The 27012-nt window shown below is 51.7% G+C and overlaps 2 protein-coding genes across 8 annotated transcripts in view; one reads left to right on the top strand and one right to left on the bottom strand.

Moving 5' to 3' along the window:
- Nucleotides 1–95: 95 nt before the first annotated feature.
- On the top strand, nt 96–7118 carry LRRC73 (leucine rich repeat containing 73). The gene is made up of 6 exons (XM_009559657.2): nt 96–500; nt 1703–1863; nt 2873–2995; nt 4187–4287; nt 4872–5055; nt 6661–7118. Exons 1-6 carry the CDS (start codon nt 229–231, stop codon nt 6729–6731), a joined length of 912 nt encoding a protein of 303 aa, XP_009557952.2. The 5' UTR covers nt 96–228; the 3' UTR covers nt 6732–7118.
- A 1581-nt stretch (nt 7119–8699) lies between these two features.
- Nucleotides 8700–27012, bottom strand: part of TJAP1 (tight junction associated protein 1) — a 41545-nt gene continuing 23232 nt past the window's right edge. For 4 of the 7 annotated variants that reach the window (XM_054062114.1, XM_054062113.1, XM_054062116.1 and 1 more), the window contains 10 exons: nt 25677–25771; nt 24066–24119; nt 22021–22179; nt 18929–18957; nt 17640–17801; nt 16952–17018; nt 16455–16484; nt 15149–15256; nt 14348–14431; nt 8700–12678 (listed from right to left, as the gene is read on the bottom strand). In XM_054062114.1, coding sequence (XP_053918089.1) covers nt 11362–12678; nt 14348–14431; nt 15149–15256; nt 16455–16484; nt 16952–17018; nt 17640–17801; nt 18929–18957; nt 22021–22146 — 1923 coding nt within the window. In that variant the 5' untranslated portion in view covers nt 22147–22179; nt 24066–24119; nt 25677–25771 and the 3' untranslated portion in view covers nt 8700–11361. Of the gene's footprint in view, nt 12679–14347; nt 14432–15148; nt 15257–16454; nt 16485–16951; nt 17019–17639; nt 17802–18928; nt 18958–22020; nt 22180–24065; nt 24120–25286; nt 25431–25676; nt 25772–27012 lie in introns of all 7 variants that reach the window. The other 3 variants (XM_054062117.1, XM_054062118.1, XM_054062119.1) reach the window with 2 other exon arrangements.

Below are 27012 nucleotides of genomic sequence, written 5' to 3'. Positions count from 1 at the left end.
GGGGCGGCCCGGGGTCCCTCCCCCGGCGAGGAGGCGGCTCCGGGGCGGCGGGCGGGAGGCGGGGCGGCAGGTGCGGTTCGGGCCGCCCGGAGCCGCTCCCGCCGGTGAGCGAATGAGCCCCCGCGGCCCCGCCGTGCCGAGCGGGTGCCGGTGGGGCTCGGCCGTGACCATCCCGGGGCTCGTCGCCCTCCCCGGCGGGATCCGGGAGAGCCGGGCTGGAGGGGGAAGATGCTGCCGGGATCCATCCAGATCTCCGGGGAGACGCTGTCCGGGGCGGAGATCCGCGACATCTGCCAGAGCCTGCGGGAGAACTCGGTGCGGCTGCTGTCGCTGCGGGGCTGTCAGCTCTCCGAGCGCGACTTCGGGCAGGTGTGCCGCGGCGTGGCCGAGTCCCGCTCCCTCGCCCAGCTCAACCTCAACCTGGGCATCGTCTCCAACATCAACCGCGTCAAGCAGCTGGCCGAGGCCCTCAAGGCAAACCGCTCCGTCCAGTCCCTCTTGTGAGTGCGGCGGCGTTTGGGGGTGCAGCGAGGGGTGCCGCGGGTGGGGAGGGGTGTCACGGCTTTCAATTGGAAAGGGGAAGATCTAGACTAGACATTAGGAAGAGTTTCTTCACCGTGGGAGCGGTGAGGCACTGGCACAGGTTGCCCTGGGGAGCTGTGACTGCCCCATCCCTGGAGGTGTTCAAGGCCAGGTTGGATGGGGCCTTGGGCAGCCTGCTCTGGCGGGAGGTGTCCCTGCCCATGGCAGGGGGGTTGGAACTGGATGATCTTTAAGGTCCCCTCCAATCCAAACCATTCTATGATTCTATGGATCTTTGAGGGGCTTGTGGCTCTGGGGCAGCCCCTGAATTTAAGTCTTATCAGAGGAAAAATGCCCTTGAGGCTGCAGAAGGTAACCCCTTGCTCTTCACACGGCTGGAAGGGAGCCACCTTTGCCCCACTGGCTGGGCACAGCCCTGGCTTTCAGTCCCAGCCTCTCCAACTTTGTTGCCCCAGTGGCTGGGGCTGCCCCTGCCCCACAGACATCCCCTTGTGCCCTTTCGTCCCCTGCCCTGCTGGCATCCCCTACACCCCTTTGTCCCCTGCCCTGCTGGCATCTTCTGCTCCCCCTCGTCCCCTGCCCTGTCTGCATCCCTTGTGCCCCCTCGCCCCCTGCCCCCCCTGTACACCCTTGTCCCAGCCAGGAAAAAAGGGCTACCGTAGCAGCCAGGAGAACCTCACGGCAGAGACTTCCCAGCACTTTTTTACCACTTGGGGTTAGGATTTGTCATCCTCCTCATTTTCACAGAATTGTTTGGTTAGAAGAGACCCTTGAGATCATCGAGTCAAATTGTACCTGTCCACTACTAAACCATATCCCTAAGTAGCTTGCCTGCACCTCCGGGATGGTGACTCAACCACCTCCCTGGGCAGCCTGTGCCAGTGCCTGACAACCCTTTCAGTGAAGTAATATTTCCTAATATCCAATCTAAACCTCCCCTGGTGCAACTTGAGGCCATTTCCTCTCATCCTATTGCTTGTTACTTAGGAGAAGAGACCAACCCCCACCTTGCTACAGGCTCCTTTCAGGTAGTTTTAGACAGTGATAAGGTCTCCCCTCAGCCTCCTTTTGTCTAGACTAAACTGCTTTCCTTTCCCCACTGGGTTAGCTAGCCCCCAGGAAGAAAGCTCCATAATAATTTTCCCTTTTACCTGCACAGCCTCCATGGGAGTCCCCTGACAGATGCAGGCTTGGCCCTCCTTAACCCTGCTCTCTCCATCCACCCTTCGCTGGTGGCTCTGGATCTAGGAGACTGCATGCTGGGTGATGAAGGCATCAACCTTATTTGTGGACTCCTGCCACCTGATGGGGCCAAGTCCGGTAAGCACCAGGGGCTGTGGGCTGCACAAGGACCAGTGGATCTTCGTACGGAGCAGATGCATGCAGAAGTCAGTCCTCAGCCACAGAGGAGTCAGGCTTTGTAGTTTGTCCGGGCTGAGGAATTTCTTTCTTCAACTTAAGCGAAGCAGAAAAGCCCAGTAAAAGAAGAGCAGTTCCCTTGGTCAGGCATAAGCCTTCTGCTATTGATCTGTGCTGCTGGCTGTTTGGAGCTCAGGGACCAACATGTTGCTTCTGTTTTGTGGAGCATTTGGAATTGGAGGAGGGGACAGTTTGGACTTTGAATTTATTATTTTGCATTTGCATGTTGATAATGACTGTAGGTTACTATATGGTGTTCCCTCAACTCAGCGCTTGGCTTTATTATGCAGGTCTGTGAATTGTCCCTGTTTGTGCGTGCACTCTGTGAGTGTAGTTACATGGTCACAGCCTTAGTGCCAAGACTTTGCAGGGCTTGATCTTTGGTGGTCAGAAGCCAGTGGGCCAGTGAAGCTGAAGGTTGGCATGTGCTAAGGTAACATCACCCCTTCCTCCTGACTCTCGAAGTGCTTTCCACTTTTCCTTAGCACCTTCTGTCTTGTGTCTTCACAGTGCTGCTGATGCTCTTATCTCTGCTGGCCACCCCTCCCGGGTTCAAGCTTCAGAGCCTACTGCCCCTACTATCCTTTCACCAACCTGTGACCTTGTGCTGCCTCCTTCTCTTGCTCAGTCACTATGCACACTTCTTACTTGTTTCCATTGTGTTTTCTATTTAGGGTAAGCAGGACACAGACTAGGAGAGCAGAGAAGTGGGGCAGTCACAGCATGGGCAAATGAAGGCAGTGAAATATTTCACTGATCAATGAAAATATGATGATGGTCGTCAGAGCAAAGCAAACTCTTTAGCCTACCAGAGTACACGATTCAAGGCTCTCTTGGTTAGCTGAACTAGTTCCCCTGAGACTGCTTTGCTGACCCTAAGGCTCTGGTTTGGCTTCTCTCTCATGTCTAGGTCTCAAAGAGCTAACGTTGAGCGCCAACCCAGGTGTCACAAGCAAAGGCTGGGGGCGCTTGGCTATTGCAGTGGCTCACAGCTCACAGCTCCGCGTGCTGAACCTGGACTACAATCCCCTAGGTAAGTGGAGAGGGGGGAAGTAGGGAGGAGGGAGGGGGATGCTGCACTGCTGCCTCTCAGTGTCTGTGTAATTTGCGCTGGCGGGTGGCCAGGGACCAACCTCTAGAAGGGTGGCAGGATGGGACAGTTTCTTGCACAGGTCCCTTCTGGTCCCTGGCAGCGAGTTCACCCTGCTGGGCATCCTCAGCTGTAGGGAAAGCCAGCCTTGCTGCTCTGCTTGTGTGAGGTGGCAACGTGCCCTGTGGGGATGTGCAGAAAGGAGGTTGTGCCTTGCCTGCTCCTCTGCCATTGTTGTCACGTTTGTCCCTCCATGTGTAGCCAGTTCCTGGGCACTGATGCTGGCTTGGCAGATGCTGTATGTCCCCGCACTCCCCCCTTCATCTTCACGCAGAGCAGGAAGGAGGAGAGCCTGGCACTCGTTGCCATAGAAACCAACTCTCTCCAGCTCTGCTGCAAGGTGGTGAGGAGGAGACCAGGCCATGCCTCCCTGAGCATCAGCAGGGCGCTCCCCTCCTCACCCTGCCTGGAAACAAGGCCTCCCTCAAACCCTATCTGTCTGACCAGGTGTCTCCTTCTGGGCAGGAAAGACCCCACTGTAACCTGACAGAAGTTTGCTTTTTCCTGAGAAGTGTCACAGTTGTACAGGATCTTGGCATTTACCGAGGAACATCAGAGTTCTGGAGTCTTGTCTCTTCACCAGCGTCAATCTTCAATGCTCCTGGTCCTGCTGTGTCCACCCCAGATGTCTGCCCCCTTTCTAAGGCACTCCATCAGCTGGTGCAGGGTGCTCCTCTGGCTGGCTCCAGCCTCCCCCTAGACTGAGGTGCTCAGGTCCTTATTCTGCATCTGGGATACCTTACAAGGACTGTTACAGGCCCTCACGTATTTGAGTAGGAAGGAGATTTGCGAAGACACGGTTCCTTGAGAATAAAACCAATTTCTCTGTGTTCCTTCGTCTTCCCCCTGATACCCAGTGACTGCTCCTGAAACCACAAAACAGTGCACCTTTGATTGGTGTCTTCTCAGTTAACAGCTTCCACCCTCCACAAGGTAATTGAGATTTGGAGGTCGTCTGATGGCAGAAATACTCAGGGAATGTTTCCATGACAGCCCCAGGCCCATGAGGGCACGTGGTATATTATAGGAGGGAAGGCAGGCACTGCTGACAGCACTGGTTTGCTTCTCCCACAGGTGACCAGGTAGCAGGGATGCTCGCCGTTGCTGTGGCCTCCAGTAGAACCCTTGAAGTTCTGGACTTGGAGGGGACAGGACTTACCAACCAGTCAGCCCTGGTATGAGAACCTGCAGCTGCTCCACAGCATCACTGATATCTCAAGGGCATAAGTTTTGGCTTCTCTATTGAGGCCCAAGGACCTGAACCTGCCTCCATCCTTGTCCCTGAGTCCTTCCTGCACCCAGCGGTGCCATTGCTTTCCCTTGGCCCATTTCATTCAGCCATAGGAGGAGTTTGGTTTTCTTGGAAGAAGTGAGTGGTTGGACTTGCAATTGAGGATCAGAGCTAAAGCTCTGTGGACAGAAAGGAGCCAAGACTTGGTAGCACAGACTCTCCTCTCAGAGTCCCAGCTCCCGGTAGTAAGAGGGAACTAGCTTGGATATATGGGAGCAACAGGATGTAGAGCAGCCCCCTCCTATTTAGACAAAGCCGTGAAATCCAGGCTCAGCTCTTTCCGCAGAAAAATGGGAAGCCCTCAGGCTTTCAGAAAGCCTGGCAAAGGGAGGTCAAAGCCAAGGGAAAGCAGAGGTAAGATGAGAAGGGCTGGAGTTTATAGGGAGACAGGACTTTGAACCTCTTAACTTCTCAGCCTAGCTGCTGTTTTTGCTGGTTGTCAGCCTGTCCATCTCGTTCTTTGCTCAGACCCTGCTGGACATGGTAGAGAATTACCCCACAGCCCTACGGACACTCATCCTGGCAGAGAACAACATTAGTCCTGAGCTGCAGCAGCAGATCTCTGACCTGCTCTCAGAAGGTGAGGAAGAAGAGGAGACAGAGGCTCGTGAAGTCACAGCCAGGGAGAAGAACCCTTGGATCTGCCAGAACAGTAAGAACTCTGGGACCTGGGCTGTGGGCAGGGGCTGACAGGCAGGAAGAGGGGTTGTCTGGGGTCTTTCCAGTGCCCCTGGTCTCTCGTGGGGTTGGTGAATGGTGTCTGTCCCTCCTCCCTCTGAACTGGAATCCAGACAGCTCTAGGCACAACCTTCACATTGAATGTAGTGTTGGGCTGAGCAGTATTTGGAAAGGCAGCCTCCAAGGACAATGCAGCTGCTGCGAAGAGTGGAAATGGTACCTCAGAGGTGTTTTCCCTGATGCTGCAGGAACAAAATCTGTGTGCAGTCTTAAAACTCAAGGGCAGGAGCATTAATGATCTCCAGCGCTTTGCCAGCTATCCTAGCCAAAACTCAAGTAATTCCTCACTGCTTCCAGAACTTCCTGCAATCCACACAGCATCAGCTATTCCTCTCTCTGTCCCAAATGCGTCACGGGTTAGCCAGTGCCTGTGCCATAGCTTGTAACAGGAAAAAAAAAAAGATATGTCAGTAGCCTGTTGTGTACTGTTGGTATATATAATATTGTCTATTGTCATGACTACCTTATGATCCTGAGGGTTTGGGGGATTGTTTGTTTGGGGTTTATTTTTACCTTTAGTTGTCCATTCCCCCTCCCAATTCTTGTATCAGATTAGCAGCAAACACACACAGCCACTCCCTAGATCCTCATTTATTAGAGCCATAAAAATCCTTTACTTAAACAGCTCTGGCTAAGTTTTGGATCCAATTTCCAGATATTGATCCTCAAACCAGAGATCCCATTCAGCAGTTTTGAATACGCAGGGCTCTGGCTCTGAAGTATACGGGCACCAAAGACCTTCCCCCTCACATCCAGGAAAAAAGCGTTGGGTTTTTTTTTTCTGTTTCAAAAGACTTCTGGATGGGAACCTGGTACCCTGCTGACTTTCTTACTTGCTATGCACGCCCATCCTCCTTGCAGCTGATTCATTCCGTGTGGGGAGCGTTGCAGCGTTCCTGGCTGGCACTCTGTACCATCGCAGAGCCGGCAAGCTGCCCTCGCCTTCCCGAGGCAGGCAGGGGAAGGCTGCACAAACCCTCCATTCATGCAGAATAGAAAGTCAGGATTTCCAGGCTTCCACTGCCTTAAAATGGCTGCTTGCCTGCTGCATTCCTGGCTCTTGGGAAGCTGTTGTGGGTTTGGTTGGCTTGCAGCCTGCCAGCCCATCCCACCTGGAGCACTGTCTCTGCAGCTGAAAAGATACTCAGTGAGAGCAAATTTAAAGGTCTGTGGCAGGGCTGGGTGAGGGCACGCTAGGTCAACACAACCAAGATCACCTGTAAGGGTATGTGGGGAGAGTTCAGAGCTGATGTTCCTCTCGACAGCCAAGATAACAAATGCACATTCCCACCCTAAACTCTTGCTGCTCTCTCTGCCTTCCCCCTGCCCAAACATCGATTCTATTCTGCTGCATGGCCAGAGCAGACCTAGTTACTACTTAATCTCACAATCCTCTCAGCAGTTCGCTTCCCACCCTGCAGTGCTCTAATTCCTCATCCTCACCTCTGGATCTGGACTACAGTTCTGTGCTCACTGGCAGCCAAAACGATTCATGTTTTTTCTCCCTCTCTTGCCACAGATTCCAGCTCCCAGATGGTCCTGATGACGTCAGGTCTCGGTGACAACCTCTTAGCAGAAACAGAAATGTAGCTGGGCTACCCTGCCTGCTTCTGCTGAAGAGCACTGTGCCTGTTGGGGGAGTGCGTGTCCGCCAGCTTTCTGCCGCCGGTGGGCTGCCCCAGCTGTCTTCTCACACATTTCACGTCCTGTTGATGCCTCCCTCGGTTCTTTGAGCACTGGAGCCTGGTCTGAGTGAATCTCTACACGTGTCTCTGTTGTCACGTGCCCCATCGGCTGCTTGTGGTTGTCCAGTTGCTGCATGTGTAGCTCACGCTGCCCTGCCTCCCCTCTATGCCCAGCTGTGCCCGCAGGGTGCGGGCTCTATTTATTCAGATGTGTATAAGAGATGTTCTTTCTATTGCTTGTACTGCTGTCACGATGAGAGTTTTATAAAGGTCACAGACGTGGCACCACTCATGGTGGCGTGAGCCTCCGTCGCTCTGGGGCCGACGCCGATGGGTACTGGCAGCTGCCTGGCACCAGCAGCAGGCAGAGGCTGTGCCGAGGCTCAGGGTGACAGCAGGGGCAGCAGCCCCCTGCCCCGCTGCCCACCCGGTTTGCTCTGTCCTTGGAGACACAGGTTCTCTGCAACGTTTGCCTAACCCTAGAGGTAGGTTAGTCACAATTTGCTGTCTTCTCAGGCCTCCTGAGTAGACAACCCATCTACAGGGAGTTTGGCACCAGCCGTGCACCCTCTGGTGAAGGCTTCAGCCCCCACCAGCACTGCAGGCTTCACTGCTTGGTCAAATGCCCCTTGCCAGAGCTAGGCAAGAAAGAACCCGTTTCAAGTTCAGATTAGGCTAGAAGATTAAATTACGGCAGCAGCTGCTACTCAAGGGAACATAGAATAAAATCATTAATTACAGGGGCAAGGAAACAAGAAACTCTTCCTGTGTTACACTTTGCATACACCTCACTCAGAAGGGCACAGGTGGCATAACTCAGGAGATAGGGGAAAATTCATCACAGACATCTGACCTCTGCCGAACCATTCAACACAAAAAGGGAATGCTTCCAAATGTCCCTGTTGGCATCCTACAGGAACTCCCTCTATCACGTTTGGAGGGCTTCCTATGTTCTAGGAGGGTATGTCCCATCGATTCCAATCCTCCCTCCTCACACAAAAGGAAAACAGAAAATAGTGATACTAGAATTATAAAGCTCCTGTGACCTCGGGGGGTGGGAGAAAGGGGGAGGGGGAAGAGCATGTTACACGTTCCCACATAACACAGTTTCTAAAATGGAGAACTGATGCTCTTACACAACTGTGAGAGCCAGGGCTTCAATAAAACCAACAAATATTACAAGAATTAGCTACGCCTCATCCTAGATCAGCACACAGAGGTCTTTGCCAAGACACAGATCAGACAGAAGGACAGCCAGAAAAATAATTGAGGTGGCGTAGGCAGAATTTTCGGTGTAACACAGCGTGCTTACAGCACAACAGGCTTCATTGCAGACGTGTTGACAGAACAAACATAGCCTTTACAGTCCTCAAGCAACATGAAAACTGCCCACAGCATTTAACCAGGCAAATCTAGGAAATGTTAAAAAACAACATTTAAGCCACTGTCAGCTTCCAAGTCAAAAGTGACATGAGTGCTGCTGTGCATGACAGATTCTGGTCTACAGGACTGGTCTGATCTTTGAGGTGACCACCTACATTCAGACCTAGACAGCAGTTTTCAGAGACATGATTACAAATGGAAAACACCGCTCATCCCACAGATCACTCCTCCTCTACACAGATGATTTGATTTGCACAAACACCTTCAACTAGGCTGCTGCCAAAGTGGGCACTGAGGATGACCAGTGAATTCACCGCTGCCTGGAAAGCTTACAGGTCACAGGATCATTCTCCCCTGCGAGAACTAACAGGTGGCTCACACGGTTCAGCAAACTTAGGACGTTGCACCATGAGAGGCTCTGCTCCTTCAATGCGCTCGAGATCAGTCTGGTCCAGGTCTTAACCAACAGACACCACTAGCCATCGCCACCTACTTTTAAAATAGTTTATTTCTGGTCTTAAAATATACATCAGCTTGAAAATTTCAGAAAAAAAACACATTAGTTACAGATTAACAGTCTGAAGTTGGGACACTGAAAGTGGGGTCAGCTCAAGGCCCAGAGCCAATACTGCTGGAGGTGAGCAGAAGTGCAGAGGGCAGGAACCGTGCCTGCTGGGAGAGGGGTCTGCTCCTCTTGAGGCCACCACTCCCCCTTAATCCCTGGGAGTGGCCTAATGCTGTGAAGCAGCAGTGTCTGGTGAGGTGCTGGGCACCCGTTTGTCACCCCTCCGTTTCTCCACTGTTTTGCTTTTAAGACTACCTGCCCAGCACCATCGGCACCATCAGCTTCAGCAAGAGTGGGTTTTGTCCCCTGACCAGCATGTCAGGATTCAGGGGAGATGGGGTTGAGCCCTGAGGGGCAATGCCTCCCCCACTGCCCAAGCGGCTGTGCTGTCCCACAGACAGTCCACGGGCAGCCTCAGAGCCAGAGGAGCTCACTCACTGAGCACCCAACCCCAGGTGATGTCCGTGAGGCACGAGCTGGCAAGCCCTCAGCAACGCTGCAGAAGAACAGAAGAATCGCAGCAGTGGAGTGGCTGATGAGAGCAAATGCAAGGACACCACCGCCACATTCAGGACAGGGGAGATGGAACACCCTTCAGGCTCGGAGGAGGCTTCTGCTCTCAGCACCAGCCTGTTTGCACAGGTATAGAGTGAAATACTGAGTCCCACCTCCCTGCCAGAGGGTGGCATCCAGCTCCACAACTGTTAGAGGTTGGAAACAAGGCGAGCATGTGGGCAGTAGCTCTAGCGAGGGTGCACAAACCAGCTTACACAGCCACCAGAGAAACCCACAGCTCCCTTTCACAGGCTCTGGAGCCTCCAGGCTCAAGCTGAAGCCCTGGCTGGGCCCAGCTGCAAGCTGCAGGCCCTTTGCAGAGATGGGGGCTCTGGGGAAGGGAGCAGGGCTCCAGGCAGCTCTTGGCTGCACATCTTGCTGTAAGTTCCCTCCTGGACAGCAGGCTGCTCTCCTGCAACCCAGCAAAGAGCCCTTGTTGAGTAGGGTGGGAGGACAGTACAAACCCAACTCAAAGACTAGAGAGAAGGCTAAGGACAGTCAGCGGGGTGTGAGGCGGACCTGGAGCAGGGAACCAGGCTATTCTCTGCCTCACACTCCCTGAGGAAGCCAAGAAATACCAGACAGACAAGAGCACAGGACAAAATAAAAACAAGACGCCTGGACTTAATAAGCCCTCAAAAAAATACCTACATCTACCAACCTCTCCCCTTCCCTCCCCCCAAACAAGACACTGAGCACAGAAGACTGCGAAGAAAAGTCACACAATATCACACTACACTAGGAAAAATGCACAGAGAGGCCCTACTCAGAGGCGGCGGCCCTGGAGAGACACCAGAGCCAGCCTGGAACCCCCCAGAGAAGGGAGCATGTGAGGAGACCCTGGCAAAGAGCTGCTGCTGAGCCGTGAGGTAGTGCATCTACAGGGAGCAGCTCCTCAGCACGCTGTCCTTGCATCCCTGCACCAAGCCCTGCCCAGAGAAGCCAAGTAGTGTCCCTCACACCTTGCTTGCCCAGGGTGAGAACTTGTTCTTAAGTCTGAAGGGGTTTCTGCAGGCTGGAAGCAGGGATCAGAAGGAAGCGCAGCTCCATGAGCTGAGCCTCCTCAACACACCCTCAGCGCAGGCATCGGATTGGCTGCCAACGGCTGTGTCTGTTTATGCAGGGTGGGGAGAAAGAAAAAATAATACACCCCAAAACCAAAGGCTTGGAAAGAAGAAAGAAGCCCACCCAAGAACAAAGCGTCAGCACCGTTCAAACAAAACAACAGCATAAAGAGCGGGGGAAGAGGTGTGAGGGAGGAGACACACAAACACAAACCCCAGCGCCCAGCAGGCAAACACCTCCTTGAACCACCTCGGCAGGCAGCACCCGTGCCCCACGCCACAGCACCAGCATCTGTGAGTTGCCTCAGCAGGGGCCAGGTGCTGAGCCTGATGCAGGAGCCAAGCAACAAGGACCTGCAGAGGCAGATTCCAGAGAACCACCCAGAGGGCAGCTGAGGAAAACAAAACCCAGCAGGAAGATGAGACACCAGCAAGCCCAGCACATCCCCAGGGGCCCAATGCCATCCGCTGGGAGAGTCCTCATGCCCTACTCACAGCCCCTGCAGGCTCCCACGGAATCAGACACCGCCACACAGGCACTCTGCCCTGTGGCACAAGTTAAAAGACAGCAGAGCGGCTGCGGGCAACCAGCACGAGAGCACGCAGGGCCTCGGGTACCTGAGCGGGAAGGGGGAAGAAGGATAGGAGCATAGAGAGGCACAGGCACCAGGACGAGGGGTACCAAGAATGAGCTCCGGTACAAGCACCAGTGTGAGGCTGTGAAAAGAGCTGCAAGTGTGCCGGGGCAGTGGGTGTGCTTCTGCACACTACATGTGCTAGTACTGTGGGTCTGAGGTGCCAGGGAAGGGCGACCTCAGCTCTTCCAGGTAGCAAAAGAAGAGAATAAATATAAAATTTAGAGCAGAGCCCCCTCGGGAGGAGGGTAATGAGGGGGGTTTATCCCTCAGAAGGTGGACAGATGGAGGCAGCCCACACCTCTGCAGTATGCGGCTGCTTCTTGCCCTGTCTCAGCTGAGAAGGTTGCCCTGCTCCTGAGCTTGTGTCAGACTGTCCTTGCGATGTAAGTGGTGGACCCCCATCCTCTTGGGGCTGCGGTGCGGCCGACTGAAGGGAGGCTTGACCCTGCCCTCTCCACTTTCCTCCTGGACACCTCCTTGGTTGATCTCCCTGCTTCCCTGGAGTAACATTTCTCTTTCCTCAGCTGGGCTCTCAGGAAAGCCAAGGTCCACGTAATCCTTGTGCTTCTCTGGTGAGGGGCTTCCAGCCTCAGCAGTGCCTCCAATGCTTCCCTGCAACAGCTTCTGAGCTTCATCCTGGGAGAAATCTGTACCATAGTCTGAGGAGAAATGGCTCCTTCGGGCTCTGGACTCAGTGCTGTCTGTGTCCACACTTGAGTCTCGGCTCACGGTCCAGCTGCAGCTTTGCGCAGACTCCTCACCATCCGAGTAAGCCGAGGCTGCCCTACCCAGCTCCTGCATGGAGCGGCTGAACCTCTTCTGGAGCTCAGGGGCCGTCTCATGGCTGAAGGCCGTGCGGTTCATCAGCACCTGCTCTGAGGTGGGGGGTGCCTTGTCCACAAACATACGCTGCCAGTTGGCCAGCAGGTCCTCCTCAGAGCTGGCAGAGCTCGCAAAGGCGCTCGGGATTTGAGGAGGGCTGCTGAATGGGCTGCTCTGGGAAGAGCCGTGAGCCCTGGCTGCTTTCGGGGACTGCTGACAGGAACAGCTAGAGGCAGAACGGCACCCTTCTGAAGCAGGGCTGTTAGGGAGCATCTGGTGCCTGTCACAGCTCTCATCTTCGCTCTGTACCAGGCTGAGGGAGATGGCCTGGCGTGTAGCATAGGTACAGTTGGGCAGGGGGCTGTTCTTTGGAATCCTTACCTTGTCCTCAGAGAACTCAATCACTTTGCGCCCAGGATATATAGGATGGGGAGGTGAAGGTGTAGGGTACGGGCTTAGCTTCTCAAAGGCAGGCACCTCCTCTGGCATACTTTCCACGCTGCTCTGAGGCTTGCAGCCACCATTCTGCTGTTTCCCTGCATCTCCTCCCTCCTTCCCCATCTGCCCCATGCTATTGCAGGCATCAGGAGGCGCTCCACTCATGTCCACATGCACAAAGACATCCTCAGCCATGGGACAGCTGCCACTGCTAGACTTGGCTGAATTCAGAACCAGGGATTCTGGTTTCTCCAAGACTCTGGCAATGACTGAGGTGGGCACAACATCAGACGGAGCCAACGTGTGGACTGTCTCTTGACCAGGACCTGAGGACTCCTGAGTGCTATGCAAATGCTTGTTGACCATGTCCTGCAGCTCATAGGGAAGCTAAAGAGAAGGAAAAAGACATTAGAAGGGGGCTGCCATACATGTCAAATAATCTGCCTTTTCTAACCAACCTTCATGCGTACTTTGTACTCCTTATCTTGACACTAACATTCACATATATGCCTTGAGAAAGGCATCTCTTTCAAAGCAAACCTGTCCCAGGTGAGGAACTAGCAAGGCTCTCTAGCTGTCATACCAGTCATGTTTCTAGGCCATGGTTCACAGGCCCCATTTTGCATAGAAAACAAGGAAAGATGGTACACGGGCTCAATCCTCAATGCTTGTGAACAGAGAGACAAGGTCCAGCCAGCACATGTTAGGAAGAGGTCTATTGATCTGTGGAAAATCAGCTGGTGGTTGCACCGAGGTGACTCAACAGCCCCCAGTGCTGGGATCCACAATGCTCCCTGAATGTGGTAATTGCTGCCATGCCATCTTGGCAGCCCGCCCGCAGACCAGAATCGATGCCTTCCCGCGTTCCCACCCACTTCACCACCTCATCCTCACTCTCTATATTTCAGAGAGGAAAATATGGGGTTTATTACCAAAGCTGCAAGACTGGGGTCTCAACAAGGGGTAAGCACTGCTCCTCATCATGTAAATGGGTGCTACTACTTGACCCATCACCCTGTCAAGCTGCTCTCACCTTGGCCACTACATCCACACAGAGCAGGAAGCGGAGAGCAGAGCTCCACAAGCCACTCAGTGGCACGGGAAGGTCTGCTCAAACACAGCCAGAAGAAAACTGTGTACAAAGCTGGGGATGCAGGGCACATTGCATGACAACAGCTGGCTGTGAGGCAGACCATCTACACAGCTGCTTAGCACCAATCCCTCCACCCCATGGCAGCCACGTGTGACGTGGCGCTCTGTGTCACAGAATTCAATGTTCCAGGGAGGGGAGACAGCTGGGAGAGAGGTCAAGGTTACTCCAGCGGTAACTGATACACTGACCTCAAGAGTGCTAATTTGAGACACAATGGGGGAGGGTGACATAGTGGTCACCTGCTAAGCTAAAAAAGACAAGCACGTGGTTTTGCCGAAAGGAACGCAAATAGGGCTGGACACTATGGGTACAACAAAGAGAGCTGGGTTAAGGGCCTGAATGATACTTCCAACTGAAGAAGTGATGCTACTAAGGCGTAAACTCTGTCTTTGCCCATCCTGGGGCCTGGAGGCAGATTGAGCTGAACAGACACCACAAGATGGAGTATGCATTGGTACAAACTTGCCCCATTCAGGAGGCCTAAATGACACCCTGAATGCTGCCTCCCACACTTCACAGAACAAGCATTGAAGCAGGGCCAGACTGCTGCTGCTTGACTCCTCGTCAGGTAGCATGGCCCTTCCTCGTGGCCAGGTGAGGAAGGGGACAGAGGAGGGTAAAAGAGAGGCCTGTCCTCCTGCCAGCTCCCAGCAGGCACACAGCAGGCTATCAAATTCAAGGTTATTGTGCTTTTTATAACAGCTCCTGGATGAGCTGTGAAATGGAGCTGGTGTGAAAGATGAGCTGGCAGAGGCTCTGTCCTGCCTTCTCAGTGGGAGTGGGAACAGGAGCCCTCCCTTATCTGAGCCTAAAGGATGAGAGGCCAACAGCCCAGCAGAGAAAGCAAGACGCAGGCAGAGGCCACGAACCCTTCCTCCCCACCTCAGCAGGACTGTTACTCACATCAGCAAACTTGTGGTTCCTGAAGTGGGACTTGTTACACTTGAGCAGCTGTACTGCAAGGTTACAGTCCTGTCGATAACGTTCCTGCAAGAAAGGGCACAGGTGTGCAACAGCATCAGACTGGTCTGATCTCTTACCTTAAAAGGTGCCAGCTGACCAGATACTGCCTCCTGCTTCTGTTCAAGCAGCATCTGATGGATCGCTCACAAGGGCACCTGCCACTCCCTCCTCTCCACACTCCTATGTTGTTTTCTTACAACTGAGCCAAGGTGTCCCTTCCAACTCCAGCCCTTGCTGCAGGCACATGCTCTGTCAGTGTAGCAAACCCCTCTCCCTCTGGGGATTTTAATGTTCTCCAAAAGTCCCACCAGATTTGCTATCCCGATCCCAGAGCTCTCAGCCATGCCTGAAGACACTGCCTGATGTCAGACATCTTTCAGACAGACCAGAGGGAGTTAAGTGACGTTAATACAGACAAGCAGTAGATCAAAAAATTTGTATATTAATGATGTAAAAAAGGTACGACTTCCCTTCCAGCTCTAGAGTAAATGACTCCCTCCGTTGGTACAGGCTGGACTCAGGTCAAACCCTAAGCTCAAAAGAACAAATACATCAAACTTGAATATCAGTTCTTGCTCACTCCCTCAGACTGTTTTCTGTTTGCCTGTCCTTACTGCTGTGTGTAGCTTTCACACTTTCATACACACTGAAGTCACTCACATGCTCCTTCACGCTGATGACTTTGAACAAGAGGAAAAGCCCAAACCTCACACACTTGCACAGCCATTTGCAGACACTTACATTGAGTTCCTCCAGCTTATTGATGGTGGTTTTGGCATCAAGCAATTTATTAGTGAGCTCTACAATCTCCCAGTCCAGCGTCTTGCGGTCCATCTCTGCCTTCTTAATCTGGGATGCAAAAACATCAGGTTAAATCTCTCCAGCACAGAAGAACCTGGCTTCACCACCCACCTCAGCCCAAGCATAGCACAATGACACGTTCAGCTGGGACATAAAAACTTCCAGACAGACAGACAAGGGGGACAGTCTGGCTCTTTACCAAAGGAGGGACTCCAAGGGCCAAATGGAGCCAGCCATTCTGGTAGTTACAAAGACCACAGGTTGTTTGAAACTCTTTAATGCAGTATCTCTTCTTGCAGCACAACCGTGTTCCCTCTCTGCTCTGCTTCATATGGTGCCTGGTAAAACGCTAGTGGTTTTGAGCAGCAAAGAGCTCTGAGTTGGTGACAGCCAGCCCTTTTCTCTGGGGCAAAAGAACAAGAATACAAATGTCCATAAAGGTCTAGCAGTCCATGTTGAATGGACAAAAGGTCTGTCTGTGAGGGAGAGGGCAACATCTCGAAAGAGTTTAAGCCTTGCTTTAGTAACAAAAAGGACCTGTGTAGCTTAATCTGGAGTTCAGTTAATGTCCTTCCTAAAGCAGGCTACCTTGCCTCTTTAGACTCCTTAACAGCTACAGGGTTGACAGAGACCCAGATGTGAGTGCGGCAACAGCTCAGAACATCCAAGCCACTCCCTTCTCAAGAAGTTCTTCCAACACCAGCCAAGGGTGCTCTGAGGTGGTGACCACCAGGGCCCAACTGTGCATCAGGGGCATGACACAGTGACACACAAGGGGATAGGGAAGGACTGTGCTTCCCACGTACACAGTCTCTTCAGGCACCACAACAATGTATATTAATCTAAGAAATTCAAGTGCTAGAAACAAAAAAATCTCATCCTGGACTACACGGATGCAATCAGCATTTCAGCTGTGCAACTTGCCTGCTCAGAGCCCAGAAGGGGAAGGAAAGTGAGCAAATGAAGCTCACAGCCATCCACATCTTGTGCAGTGCCACAGCTTATGGGCACCACATCCCAGCACACCATGCTCCAGCTGAATCAGAGTCAAACGCTCTTAAGATGGAGCACTGCAAGCTAGGACCTGCTGCATCCACGGGCAGCTGCTGGATACCAGGTGAGCCCTTGGCTGGACGAGGGCTGGGGCCCCTCCATCTGGGATGGTGTATGTGGGACTGACAATGAAACCAACAGGCTGAGACACGTAAAGAGGAAAGAAAAAAACACACAAACGAAAAGACGCAACTGCAAAAATCCAGCTTTGGCTGAGAGAGGCCTGAGAGGTGAGTGCGCCCAGTGTGTGCCAGCAGCAGCGTGGGGAAGAGAAAGAGAGAGAGAGGGGAAGGGAGAGAAAAGAAACAGCCATGAGTGTTATGAATGCACACAACAGACATACAGGCACATTGGCTCTGCTCTGACTGCCCCCGTCCTCCCAGGATGACCACCCCAAGACTGGCTGACACATCCCTGGCATTTTGAGAGGGACTGAAGCAACATGACGGAATACCATGCAATTATGTTGAGGGGAACCAAAGCTCATATGCATGACCAAGTAAGGGCTCAGTAAATCAAGAAACCAGTTCTTGACACCAGCCAGAGTGGCAAGTAGATGGTCATGGCCAGAATCTCACCCCTCACCCACTGCTGTATCTGCTTGGTAAAGCCAGGGCCCCTTCCCCCATCTGCTCCTAACACACAGGTCTCTTCCACCTCCTCTCTGTGGTGACTGAATAAGGAACTTACCAGGGCATGTAGCTTCTCCTCCAGGTCTTGATTGGTTCTCTGGGAAGCAGTGTAGCTGTTCTGCAACCTACACAAACAAGATATATGTGGGAATGGATCTCAGGCACCTGCTCAAGTCCCTTTCATGGCTGCCAAGCAAACCACGAACTCCAAAACTCCAGAAAGACCGGTATTCACAGTACTGGAACAACCAGGCATATTAACTACACCTCACCTCTGCCACATAACGTCCTTCAGATCCTATGTTATTGGAGGCAAGATGAGGTTTGGCTGGGTGAAAGGATCTTGCAGGGGAGGGTGTGAATGACTTCAGAGGACTTCTCCAAGCTATGCCACATAAAAGCACATGATCAGGGACTGGCATTGATTTTTGACTGGGGTAAGAAGTCAGGTAAAGTGGTGATGTATTTTCTTGCAGCCATCAGTGGCTCTTTTCACAGTTGCGGGGTAACCATCCAAGTTGGACCCTGCCTTACATCCAATAGATGGAGAATTCTCTGTGTTGTCAGTCTCTTGTGCTGGCAGCGTTCTCACACTGTACCCTAAAGTAATGGCTGCAGAGCCTTTAACTCCTCTGCTGTCTGGGGGTGCACCTGAGGATGCAGCATGCCTTTGATTTACACAACAGCCTGCTCACAGCAGCTGAGGGAGTGTTTAGTCTCTATCCCCCTCATTTCCTTTTCCATACCTACGGAATTTGTCCTTGAATTTCTCCAGCTCCTCACGGTTCTGGCCTAGCTCCATCTCCAGGTAGTCCTGACCCGACTCCAGCTCCCTCTCCATCGCCTCCATTTTGTTAGTCACATATGTCAGCCGTCGACGCAACTCCTCATTCTCATGCTGCAATAGCCTGGGGCACACAGGAACAAGGTACCACTGAGTGCACAGGGGCTACTCCACACCAGCACCCCTTCCCCACTGCTTGTCTTTAGGGCTCAAGGCCTCATGCAGGGGCCCCAGGAAGTCAGGAACTGAACTGGCAGGAGACTCTAGCACACGCAGCAAGAACTGCATCTCTGTCAGGAGAAGGAGACTCAAACTGCCTTGGAGCAGGGGCAAAGGAGCAGCACATGCCAGCTGGCCAGCCATGGTTCCCAGCTCCCTCTCAGGTTACAGTACTTGGATAAAACCCTAGCCAGATGAGATGCACAGCTCCAGTGTCCCTTGCTGGTGAATGAAACTCACTCAATAATTTATCCCTGTTCAGGTTGGAAAAGTTGAAGGCAAAAAGAGTAAAGTAACTTCTTCTCCCTCAAAACTGTTCAAAAGCCCTCACACCTCTAATACACGGTGGAGAGAGGACTCTATACAACCTTGGGCCCAGAAGCAGAAGTGGTGGGGTATGTGTACAGATGTGATCACAGCTGCCAGTCAGCCCCATTCCAACACAAATTGCTCTGTTCCTCCCCAGCCAGGACATGCCTGGTGGTCAAAAGGATTTCCTGTTTTCATTCCTTTGTGCTCAGTTGCTCAAAGAAACCTAGAAGCACACCTTCTCTCTGGCAGCACAAGCTTGCTCCTCGCCATGGCCTGGAGCTCAATGCTAGCAGCTGTCTGTGCCCCACACCACCACAGGGCTCAGCCCTCACCCTCAGTCAGCAGTGGGTCTCTGCATACTGTTTCTGGTGGCTTATACCAAAACACTGGCAACCACAAGAAGAGTTTAAAAGGGCACTCCCCTCTCCACCTGTATTAAAGGTTTCATCTCCTACTTTCTTTCACATCTACCAACTCCTCCTGCCTGCACCTGCACTGAGGGTCTGTGTTCCCTCCCTCTCCAGGGAGACAGACACGCAAGGCAGAGGTTAGCAAGGCAGAGACTAAAGCTCTGCCCACGTGGCCCAGGAATACTGCAGATCTGAGAGGAGCCCATAGGGCCAGTCAGCTTTGCTGTGCAGCTGGCATAGGCTGGATGTGAGGAATCAGCACCCGCACAGTTGCAGTACAACAGGCATAAAGGGGAAGCAGGACACTTACTTCATCCTTTCTGAATCCGTCAAGGGTTCCTGCACAGGGAAGAAAAGAACTGTAAGATTTTTTCAGAGGAGGCAGTGGTTTCACATTGTCCTAAATGGCAGAGTCTTGGTTGCTAGACCATACCTATGACTCTTCCTCACCTGCTCTGACAGGTCAGGCTAGGCAAGCTTAGAGCACCCAGGATCTTTACACATCGCCCAGCTGTCCGATACCAAGACAGTCTGTGTGTTCTGGTTCAGGGTACAAGAGCTGCACTAGAAACCACCACACAAATTAGGTAATATTACTCTCTACAGTGTGATCTCAGCATTTCTTGTACCATCGTTACCTTAGCTGGTGCTTCAGCCTCCTCCATATCCACAGTTAATGGGTAGCTGGAATCTCACAGGCCAACATACACTAAGGATTAATTTGTCACCACAGCAATAACACCACCCTTGAAGCCCCACAAAAAGAATGAGAGAGAATCATTTCAGAGCTGCAAAATGGGTCTACTATTTACACCATCCAGACTGTGCTGTGAAAAGGAGTTTCTTTCTGCACACTTGAAACCAGCCAATGTAACTATTTTGGGATGGCAGAAGAAACATCAAAGGTCAGAAATGCCTGGGAAAGAAATTAACATTCTGGGAAAGATAACCAGAGATGGCTGGAGCAGGGACCTGCAGAACAAGGAGACCACGCAGTGACAAGAGCACAGCTATTCTCACTTCCTTTGCACTCTGTGTTAACCTGTGAGATGGTTGCTGCCTGCCAGCATAGCTGGAACAGATTTAATTAGCACTAGAAGCAACGACATTTCTGTGAAAGCCCAAGACTGTGACTGTTCTAACAAAGTCCAAGCTGTCTATGGATTATTTTTGGTGCTTGGTACCAAGCGCACTGCACAAACGCAAAGCATTGACACACATTAGATCGTCCGTTAAACGTCACAATCAGCTCTGGGCTGAGAGATCATGCCACACACAGTTGTGCATGAAGTTCTTGAGTTACTAGCAACATCACAGAAGACAAAATTACCCCAGTACTGGCCCTAGGACATCGTGAGGCTGCTTCCTTCATCAATTCATGTTTTAACATAATGGTCCTTATCACCTGCACACACCCTCCTGCCCCTAAAGGCAAACAAAGCATCAATCCATTCTTTTCTTACATCCTCACCCCATATGTCAATTGGTTTATTCATGCAGAATTATCTAGCAACTGTCTCCTCTACCCCTACAAACGCACATAGAACAGATGCTAGTAATTAGGCAAAGAGGATAATGCAATTCCTATTAAAATGAAGTGATTGCCACAAAGCAGGCTGGAGAAAAGAGGAGAAGGCTTACAAAGACCTGAAACAGCCATCAGATAAAGATCAAGTACCCCAAAACAGCTAGTCACAGGGCACACAGAAAGCACCGGGAGCATCCCAACACTTCTGACAACAGAGCTGCCTGCCTTCTGCACATGCCTGCTGCCATGCAGCCTAGAGGGCTTTCAACTTGCAAATGCCTGGGAGGTCCACAGTAGGGAGAACAGCACCAGCTCCTGCCTTCCTAACTCCTGAGGGCTAAAGGGAAGCTGATTTCTCACAGGATGATATACCCAAGCTCAAGAACAGCCATGAATGGCATCTACAAGAGAGCAGCTTCTGGTCATTAAGCATCTACAATATGAGGTCTGGGAGCCTGCTATCACTCTCCCCACCGGCATTACAGACTAGATGAGATCCAGGTGGGAGCTTTGGCCTTTGCAAGACCCCTATCTTGTGAGCTGGTGGCACTGGCACCTACCTTGTTTAGTGCCAGGCTGAAGGAAGGGGAGGATCTAGATGGGGTAGGCCCCTCCTCCCGACTCCAGCGTGTTGGAGTGGAGAAGGATCCTTTCTCTGGGTAGGTCGGCTCCTCTGCACGCTTCTGCCCAACTTTAGCACACAGATGGGGTGGCTGCAATAGCTGTGAACAGGGACTGCTTTCATCCCTTCTGCCCTCTGCACTGCTTTTCCATGGAGACAGTGAGTGCTGCTGCCCAGAGGATGTCCCTGTCAGCCCTCGCTGCTGCAGCTCATACTGACACAGATCTACTACCCTTCCCTCCAAGGAAAGGAGTTTTTCCTTACTGTCCTTCCGCCCAAGGATGGGTTTCTTTCTTAGTCTGGAAGCTCTCTCAGGCTCCTCAGCACACTTTCTCTGGCACGAAGCCATTCCCAACAGCTCACATTTCTTTTCTGCTTTTCTTCTGCTTGGGTAGGGGGATCTTTCAGTTGCATGCTTTGTTTTGAGCCCTTGCAGGTGACCTTCCCTTTGGCCTTGTGGCACGGAGCTTCTCACGAAAATGGGAGAGTTCTGGTCTTGTTCTGCTCCCCTGGTCTCTCCCAGTGAGCGCAAGCGGATGGGACTCAGCACCCGCTGGGTAATCTCATCCAGGAACTTGGAGAACTGCAATTTTTCCTCTGTCATCTTCTCCCTGCGTTTGACAGAGTCAGTAGCACTGCTGCCGCAGTGCTCCAGTGAGCACTTCTCCTTACGGCTGAGGCAGAGCTGGGGATCACTGTACTTCTGTGAGCTGCGGCCATGGGAAAGCGTCTCTACTGAGCGGGACTTGCGTAAACTTTCAGGGCATGGGCCTGTCATGCTGGTCTGCTTCAGGATCCCTTTGAGAGGCAGGTGTGTAGAGGAGACCCGAAACTTCCTTGGTGTCAGGACTTCAGGAGGCTCTTTAAACATAAGTGAGCGTTCCAGGCTTCTGCTCTTGAAAGAGCAAGTGGGACGGTGCCTTTCATCTCCAGACACCACAACTGTCTCCATACTGCGGCTCATAAATTTGCTGAGGTGCCCACGACTGCGGTTTGGGCACCGCTTCCCACTTCGCTGCCCCATCTTCCCACCACGTGAAAGTGCTGGTGAAACAGTCTGGCTCTTGATGTTCAACTCTGCTTTGCACCCTGTCACTTCCTTCTCACTGCTGGACTCGAGGGACCACGATGAGAAGTTCAGGTTGCAAACCTCAAACCCCTCTGCCTGCTTGAGCTGGCCTGTCTTGGCGTAATTAAACCCTGTTTGCTGGTGCAATGGTGTTAAGCTGTTTGCCACTCGGCAAGCCGTTACCTGACTCTGCTCGGCCACGATTACTCCATCCTGGTCATCACGGATGATGGGTACCTCATGGCGGATCTCACGATGCTGCGGGGGCGCCTTGCGGTAAGGCTTCTTTGATGGAGCTGTGCTCGACATCCTCCCACCTGCGTGGCTCCGAAAGCGGGTTACCTACCAAGAGCAGAAAGTGCACAGAAGAGACAGTCACAGGCGCTCCATAGAACCCTAGAAGTGACCCAGCAGGAATGTGGCTCCCCTGGAATCCCAGAGCAGGTCCCCATGCAGAGTGCTAATAGAGCAAGAAAAGGATGTGGCCACAAGCCTTGAGCAGCAGCTGCAGGAGAGGGAGCAAAGTAAGAGGTAGCTGTGTTCTTCTCCCAGGCAGTGAAAGCAAAGGGCTGGCACATCTCTCCCCCCCTCCACACACGCAGTTTGTGTGTGTCCGGATTATATATAGCAAACGAGGACAGACCTCACAGCAGCATATTGATTAGGCTCTTTAGGAAAGGCCTTTTCCAATATGGAAACTGCAAGCCTTACAGGCAGCAGTGACAGCTGGAGCAGGAGTTATTGATCATGTGCTGTCACTGTCAGCAGAGACTCTGTGGGAGGAGACTCCAGCCATTAAAGAGCCCAAACCCAGAAGTTTTTGGCTTGCACTGGAACCCAAATGGAGAAGACCACAGGAGGCTTGTCAGAAGGAGGTATCGTACCATTGCAACTGCTCACTCTTGTCAGAAAAGACAAAGACTACACTCAAGTCACAGGTGGCATCAAATTAGGGAGCAATGCCATTGACACTGGTACCTAAGGCCAGATTTTGCAACATTCAGCAGTACCACTAGTGGAAAGATCACATTAGTCCCTTTACCCCAGCTGTGCTGGACAAGATTCTTCCTGCTGGAAGAGCGGTTGCAGGACAAAAGCGAAAAATGGGGTAGAAGGAAAGCAGCTATCTTGTACATATGGAAGAATCTCCTTCCTTTCCACCACTTTGGGACTGCAGTGGAGGTCAGGAAGACTTCCCTCCATGCAGCCAGGTTTTCAACCGTCCTCTTGTATACAAGACGAGAAGTGCTGGAGATGCCAAGCAGTCCCTGCAGAGCCCAATACCAGACTTTCCCCAATGATGACATATGCATTGTTCATAGTCGCCCTTTATTTAGGGTAAGCACCCACTTCTCATTCCCCTTTCCCTTGCTGGATCCTAACACCGATCAAGCCTAGTACCTCTGCAATCCTCAACACCTGACCTGCAGCACTTCAAAGTGCAGACCTACATCAATTCAGATCACCCTTTCCCCCTCTTCTCCAGGCAGGGCCATTTGACTGCCTTGAGGGTATGTGAATGAGAGTCAATGATACCACTGCGCCAGTGACCCAGCAGACTTCTCTTGCTTTGTGTTTTGGCCAGTGGAGTTTCAAACGCTTAGTGTCTAAATGGAGCCCCAAGAATTCTCTCTGGTTCTTACCCTCTCTTGCCTAACTGTGTCATCTTCACACTTAGACTGAGGTCCCTGGGAGGACTGACAAGTGTGAGTGCCACTCTGGCACTGTGCACAGAGTGGCTCCAAGCCACAACAAGCTTTACACTTCAAGAAACATTTGCATGCTGTCCTTCACTTGGCTAAAAACACAAGCTCACAGAAGTTTCTCAAACTTATCCACAGACTCGAACAACTTCCTAGGACTAACCTGTAAATTTCCACTATCAGAATGCTGGAAACTCCCCCCCTTGCTGCAGTCATTCCCTCAAGGTCCCTTCTCCTAAAAGCACTCAAGAAGTTGACGAGATCTCCAGTGCTTTAGAAAAAAAATCACATCCGGCATACCAAACCCACATTCCACTGCATTCCCAAGCAAAACAGATGAGTCTGACTTGCTGAGAATGCTGAAAGCCTGAGCAGAAACGTGTTTGTCAACACTCCTCCATCAAACAAGTGATCTAGGGATTCTTCCATCAATTCCTGCCAGGCTAAGGACAGGAGATGTGCACGGAGACATCCCAAGCTGAAATCACAATCATTTCTCTAGCCCATAAGAACCTGAGCACTTACCAGCCTACGCTCAAATTTAAAGCTTCATGAAGCAGGGACACTCACTCAGATGCCCTGAAAAAGAGAAAAAAATAGCTTAGCATCCATCAACACAGCCCATTTGAAACCTCATCCCATAAATATGTAAGGAATAGTGAATGTTTACAACCAAGGACAACCAGATGGTTATCTCACTCCAGGTGGCTGCCCCAACCCACATCAAATCCTCTGAAAGTAAATTAACTTAGGATAGTTGTGCCACATAACCCAGCAAGAGCTGGAAAGGCATCTCGTCCAAGGCACTGTGGACGCTGGGACCACACAAACTCAAAATTCATGAAGCAATAGCTTCGAGGTAACCTTGGTTTCAGGGCTGACTAAACAAACCTCCTCCAAAATGGGACCCTCCCAGCTATTCCTCCCCACTACTGCAGAGGGATGCTAACTGTGAAGCCTTCAGAACAGAATCTTGGTAATGCTAACAATTACCTCACTCATCCTTTTAAGCCAGTGCTTCTCACCTACAACTGAGCTGGCAATTATCACTCTTAGTTGAGCCAAAACATTACATCCTTCTGCCTACAGCTGTGATAACCCACACCTCCACAAGAGAAGGCAGCAAGCTACTCTCTGACTTCCAGCAAGCAGCATGCCACACTCGACCTTGCTGCTAACAGGCTTTTGTATAACAGTGTCCAGCCAATCCAGGATACAACACAAGTTCAGAAGCAACTTGCCTGTCTGTTCAAAGTCCAAGGTACCCATCACTACAAGAAGAGAATTGGGTTGATCTAGGCTGCAACTATAAGAGTGCAGCTCTGTGGCCATCACCCTCACCAGCGGCACAATAGAGACTGCAGTGGAGTCTTCCCTTTCCTGATGCACTTTTGCTGCTGTGTTGCTTCTTCCCTGTCAATGGCACCAAGCCCTGGGAGGTGGAACAGGAGTGCAGGGCGTGGAGCAGTTGTACACACACAGGGACAGACAAGATTGAAGGTGAATGGAACAGGCAGGCAACCAGGACCATGCAAACTTTAGCTTTGCCAAAACAAACTGAAGAGCTACCCTTCAGTGCTGGCCCTGCCCCAACAAGCTGTCTGGTTCTTTTCCTTACTACAATGCTAGAGTCGGGTCTCGACTAGCTCAAGAAAAACAGCTTCACAACAGCATAACTGCTCTGCGGGGCAAAGCCGTATTGTACAGGGGTGGGGGGAGAAACAAAGAGCAAAGGAGAACATGTACCTTCAGCATAGTTTGAATCTGCTTTTCCACAAACTCCCAGCAGAAGCTGGTTCAGAATCAAGGCAAAACCACCATCAACATGGGATGGTAGACAAGCAGAAGATTCCAGGAACAGCTACACCCATGGGTCCACGCATGTTTCCACTGCAGAAGTGTTCAAAATGAACATGTCAGAGGCTTCTCTGTCTCTCAGCACAGAGTTCCTCTGGCTCACACAGAACTGTCCTGCTTCCTACTCTAAAGCCAGCAACTATACTACCTGCCATCTTATCCCCACCTACCTGGAAAAGATACTGGGATTTGAAACCTACCCTCATGATGTGAGAATCTCCAGAGACACTGACATACTCGCGGTGCCTCCAGGCAACTTTCCCTCAAACAAGGACTTACAGATCCAAAGTGACGACGTGTCCAAACATTTCGGGCTGCTTGTCTCTGAATCAGCTTTCCCCTGTCAGCATCCAGCATCATCTGGCCAACAGCTCCTGAAACATGAGAAAGGAAACTTGGTGTCAGTCTCCTATCAGCACAACACATGGAAACAACCAGGCACGCTCAGAGCAACCCACAGCCAGATGCCAGGGCAGGAGTCTGTAGCAAAGTACATTATTTAATGCCAGGACCCTCCAGAAAAATAAGCTGCTTGTCTTCAATGTGTCCCAGACAAGGGAGATCTTTAAATCACGTCTCTGCTGTGCAGGGTGCTTGTGCAGACCAATAACTGACCTCTGAAAGGTAGCTGTTTATTCTAGATGGCTTCAGGGGTCACTGTTTCCCCACCTACATTCCTGCCCAACACCACCAAGCCAGTCTCTGTCATTCTGCTTCAATCACTCTGCCACAGCAATCTAATTGTCCTCTGCAGACTCCCCTGCACTGAACAGTACAGCACAGTCAAGCCTTCCTTGCCTACAATACCTGGGCATCCCTTGCTACTACAGACAGAGAATCCCAAGGTGGCTCAATTCACCACACCTATGTTCAGAGAGGGCAGATACTCTCTGCAGAACAGATGGACCTTGTGCTCCAAATCATAAATGGATATAGATAATATCCAAAAATAGAAGGCAGCACTAATTCTGCCCACTACGCTATTCACAAGCCTCCTCTGAAGGAGCTTGCTGTCGAGCACACATTCTGACTACTCCATAGAAGCTCAGCTTTAGTCTGAGCTACAGTAGAAGGCAGCTCTTCAGCTATTCTAATTAGCACTGTAATATAAGAGGAAACTTAACCCCCTGGTCCCTTTTATCTGCCCCTTCCATCTCTCATCATTAATGTTCCTTAACATTTACAGTCCTTTTCCCAGCAGACTATTGTCTGCAGTAGCTCCAATTCTACTGCAGAAAGAAAAGAAGGTTATCAAGAGCGGTCAACATGGATTTGCAAAGGCGAAATCATGCTTGACCAATATGATAGCCCTCTACGGTGGCATAAAGTGTTGAACAGATGAGAGAACAGCAGTGGATGTCGTCTACCTCAAATTCAGCAAGGCGTTTGACAGCGTCTCCTGTAACATTCTCACAGGCAAGCTTAGGAATTATGGGTTAGATGAGTGGACAGTGAGGTGGATTGAGAACTGGCTGGATGCAGAGCTCAGAGGGTTGTGATCGGTGGTGCAAAGTCTAGTCAGAAGCCTGTGGCCAGCTCTGTTCCCCAGGGGTCAGTACTGGGCCTGGTCTTCTTCAATGTATTCATCAGTGAGCTGGATGAGGGGACAGAGTGT

Source organism: Cuculus canorus, chromosome 3 (assembly GCF_017976375.1).
Source record: "Cuculus canorus isolate bCucCan1 chromosome 3, bCucCan1.pri, whole genome shotgun sequence".
NCBI lineage: Eukaryota > Metazoa > Chordata > Aves > Cuculiformes > Cuculidae > Cuculus > Cuculus canorus.
This window is presented reverse-complemented; position numbering and strand designations above follow the sequence as displayed.

Excerpts from the sequence above, each read along its gene's own strand:
- LRRC73 (XM_009559657.2), top strand. The coding sequence starts at position 229 with ATGCTGCCGGGATCCATCCAGATCTCCGGGGAGACGCTGTCCGGGGCG. Across the intron at positions 501-1,702 it reads CGCTCCGTCCAGTCCCTCTT|CCTCCATGGGAGTCCCCTGA; the intron begins GTGAGTGCGGCG and ends TTACCTGCACAG. Across the intron at positions 2,996-4,186 it reads CCTGGACTACAATCCCCTAG|GTGACCAGGTAGCAGGGATG; the intron begins GTAAGTGGAGAG and ends CTTCTCCCACAG.